Raw genomic sequence first — 3,872 nt, 5'->3', positions numbered from 1 at the left:
TTCAATTCATCTCCAACAGACAGAGGCTGTGTTCGAAATGGCATACTAGCATACTGACATACTCAATTAGTATATACTGCATAGATAGTACTGCTTACTAAATTCATAATAAGTATGCCAATACCAGCCGACCGAAAATCTAGTTACATACATTTCTTGCATACAAAAATGTCACATAATCTACAGTGTGAACGCACTGCATACTCAAAATATACGTCATATCTAGTATGAGTAGTATGCTAGTATGCCATTCCGAACACAGCCAGTGGCTAGCTGGGCTAGTTAGCGTAGTTAGCCATAAAATGCTAAAAATGTGACAACTCGCAACGCACACGTATCGTTTTAACACTGATAAGTCACAACAAATCGATATTTTAGTCCCAATACGTACCATGTATGTATTCTCTGTCTGTGCGTGTCTCTGGTTGTCTCGCCGTTGTAAAGCTGAAGTGAAACCAGACATGCACTCATCCTTTCTTGTCGGCACTTTTGTCCAACTGAAACGCGTTGTCCAATTCCTCTTTCGCTTGCCGTAATTTTCGAGCTCGCGCATGCGCAGACCAGTAGTCAGTCACACAGTTACAGTACAACTATCTATGGAAATACTTTCCTGTTCTGTTCAACGAAGGAAGCAATTCGTAATCAAATTTTTTCCACTTTTCTTTATTTTCCGCCCCACCAGCTGAGTTCAAAACAAATACAGTTAGAAAAATATTGTCATGAGCGGGCATTGACATTTAATTTGAAAAAATGAATACAGGGGGCCTCAACAGAGAGCACACTTGATGTTGACAATGTGTTTCAACAAAGACAAAAACACTGAGAACCAAAAAATACCTACAAATGGAAGAAAAAAACCTAGGTACTAGTCTGAGATCGGTTTCCGGGTTTGGGTCAATTTCTCAGGATACTAAGGCATGTAGCTAGGGGGTTTGGGTACCACCCATCACCAAATAAACATCAACAAGCAATGAACATCAACATAGCTAGTGGAATAAAAAGCATCGGCAAAAAGGTCTCGGTGGCCCCCCCATGTCCCTCAATCAACGGATGAGCTTCTTCAAATCAACGGTCAACCAATAGTCCTCTTTGAAAGGCGTGGAGGTACTTCTTCACAGGATGGGTCTGGGCTGCTGGGTCAGGAGAAGGCCGAAGCGTTTCTTCACCGTCACTCTGTGCCGGGAGAACTTGTCGTCCGGGGAGAAGCGGGCCGGGTGGGCCGAGCTGGTGGGCTGGCCCAGTAAGTCTATCTTCTGTTGGGACGAAGCAGAGAGGAGGATGAGGAGGAGAGAGGTTACAGGGTATATACAGGAATCTTGAGGTTAATTTGAAAGTGACAGTTGACACTAGAACAGCCGTGTCTATGTTACCTAATCGAGGTGATGGTGTGAACAATGAACACTGCCAAAAGTTAGTCAGACATGATAATTGCTGGCTGCTGCCCGCCAGGTGTTCATTCAACCTCCCCAAATGTTCTCATGTCAGTCCCCCTCCCCTGCTTCGCACCTCCTTGCACCAGCTCACATCAGATTCAAGACCCTGGTGCTTGCCTGCCTACCAGGCAGCAAAAGGGACAGCCCCTACCTACCTGCAGGCAATAGTCACTCACTCGCCAAACGTCAGCCCAGTTCACTCCGCTCCTCCACCTCTGCTGGCCAACTGGCCCCATCACCTCTACGCCAACACGGCAGTCACACTGCCCAGTCACGTCTCGTCACTACACTGGCTCCCTGCTGGTGGAATGAGCTTCCCACGTCTGTCAGAACTGCAGAGTCACTCCCCATCTTCCGTCAGAGACTGAAGACCTCCATCTCTTCAGGCTACACCTTAACTGCTCCTCCTGAGACATCTACTACCCCCCCAGCACTGTGTCTCCTGAGACACCTGCTTCCCCCTCTACTGTGTCCCTAAGATTTCTACTTCCCCCCTTGTACTGATCCACTAGTGTCTATTTATTTATTTTCTTTCTTCTTCTATCACGACTGCCAATGGCCCCGGGCCTGAGCTGGATTACTCTTCCTGCTACGACTGGTGGATTGATGATTCACTTGCTTAGTCAAATGTATTGATTGTAAGTCGCTTTGGAATAAGGCGTCTGCAAAATGCCAAAATGTATAATTAAATCAAATGATATTTAACAGTAACAGTGCTGCCCCATAAGATACATAGGTGCAGTGGTGACAAAATGACACCAACATCTCCATAGAAACTGCACACTGAGGAAATGTTTCCTATGAAAACATCATATAACTTTTGGTTTACAAATAAATGTACAACCTCAGCAGTTGATTAGCTTAAACGTCTGTCATTGCACACAAGTACAAATACTGAGACAATGAAATGTAGTTTTGGAATCTGATCAAATAGTGGCATGGTTCAAAAGACATGATAATGTAGACAGTCAGTGGTATTACAGTACACGGTATTACAGCGAGTATAAATGAAAATAAAGTGAATATACATGAGATGAATATGATATGTATAGTTAAGATATGAACAGTAAGATAACAGAGCAAGTTGTTTAAGTCTTATCAATAAATAAACCCCTCAAACCCCTTGTTGATTATTCCTCCCCTTTAATAACACGATTTAGCTGTGTTGCTCATTCCACGAATGCATGATCCTTACAAGTTGTACCTCGTTGTAAAGGTGACTAATCAGGCTTTCCAACGATATAAAATACAATACCAATTGGTATTATTAAAGGGGAGGAAGAATCAACAAAAAAAAAGCGTTTCCGAACTTTTTTTGAGGAGTTTATTTTGCACAGAGCACTCGTGTTGCTCCTCCACAAGCATGTGCTTGTCTATTGATTAGCTATATTTATATTAGGGAAGCAAAATGCACAAGGGAAACGCTGTAAAACGAACACACCTGAAATACACTAACTATGTTAGAAAGTTATTCAGTAGGCTGATACTAATGTTACATAGTAGAATGATGGTGTTAGCAACAGATTTGGCCCAATCCTACTGCCATCACTAGCTACCACTTAGCTATCTAATTTTGCCAGACTTAAACATACCTTCAGAGTGTAGACTCTCTCCCCACTTTCGTTCAGATAAAACTGCAGGAACATCTTGTGCGAATCTCTTTCTCAATACGAGTTACAAACGTCAATGTATCTCTGAACCTGCGCGTCAATCAGGAGCAAATGTCTTATAATGACCAACAAAAATGTCTGGTCGCTCCACGTGTTGCAAACAAGCCTGTTATATCCGGATATCCGCGCAGCGAAAGTTGCTCTTGGCGCAAGGCACTGTGGGAAATTGAGTTTTGATCTCACTGTACTTGACGAGTAGAACGTTATTTCACACCACGTGTTTTAATTGGTTGTAATTGTTTTTCTTGACGCCCGAACGTTCGATTCCAAGATTCTGATTAAGAATCAGAATTTACAAACAAATCATGTTTATTTTCGAAAACAGAATTAATAAATGATGCAAATTGATGACTTTGAGCACTGAGAGGACCACTTGCTGAGCATCTCCAAAAACAAATAACCTTAAATAGGTGAGTTTCAGTTTCAGTGGTGTCCTGTTTAACAACACCATGAAGGAATTGACATAGATATATATGATGTATATACACGTTTAGTTGATGTGGAGTTGATGTTGAACGGTAGTGTGTGTGTGGGTTAGGGTAACCAGCTGTCTAGCGGATAACGTTGTTAGCTAGCAGCTACATAGCTAGCCTAGCCCGCTGCTGGAGGAACGTTGTTGTTTTTCATCCGACTGGAGCCTGACGGTGCTGCTGCCCTCTACATCTACATCTACATCTACATCTACATCTACATCTACCCCACCCTGCTGCCCTCTACATCTATAGCCTACTTAACCGTACTATTCTAAATGGATGTCAGATTTAGATGT

General features: G+C 42.8%; 1 protein-coding gene across 1 annotated transcript; it reads right to left on the bottom strand.

The window, feature by feature from the left end:
- Nucleotides 1-642: 642 nt before the first annotated feature.
- Nucleotides 643-3,199, bottom strand: nop10 (NOP10 ribonucleoprotein homolog (yeast)). The gene is made up of 2 exons (XM_080543317.1): nucleotides 3,026-3,199; nucleotides 643-1,253 (listed from the first exon to the last, which is right to left on the bottom strand). Exons 1-2 carry the CDS (start codon nucleotides 3,077-3,079, stop codon nucleotides 1,113-1,115), a joined length of 195 nt encoding a protein of 64 aa, XP_080399443.1. The 5' UTR covers nucleotides 3,080-3,199; the 3' UTR covers nucleotides 643-1,112.
- Nucleotides 3,200-3,872: the final 673 nt, after the last annotated feature.

The sequence above is a fragment of the Nansenia antarctica genome, assembly GCF_963989245.1.
Source record: "Nansenia antarctica genome assembly, chromosome: 12".
Taxonomy (NCBI): domain Eukaryota; kingdom Metazoa; phylum Chordata; class Actinopteri; order Argentiniformes; family Microstomatidae; genus Nansenia; species Nansenia antarctica.
Note: the sequence above shows the minus strand (reverse complement) of the source record. Positions and strands in the feature narration are given on the sequence as shown.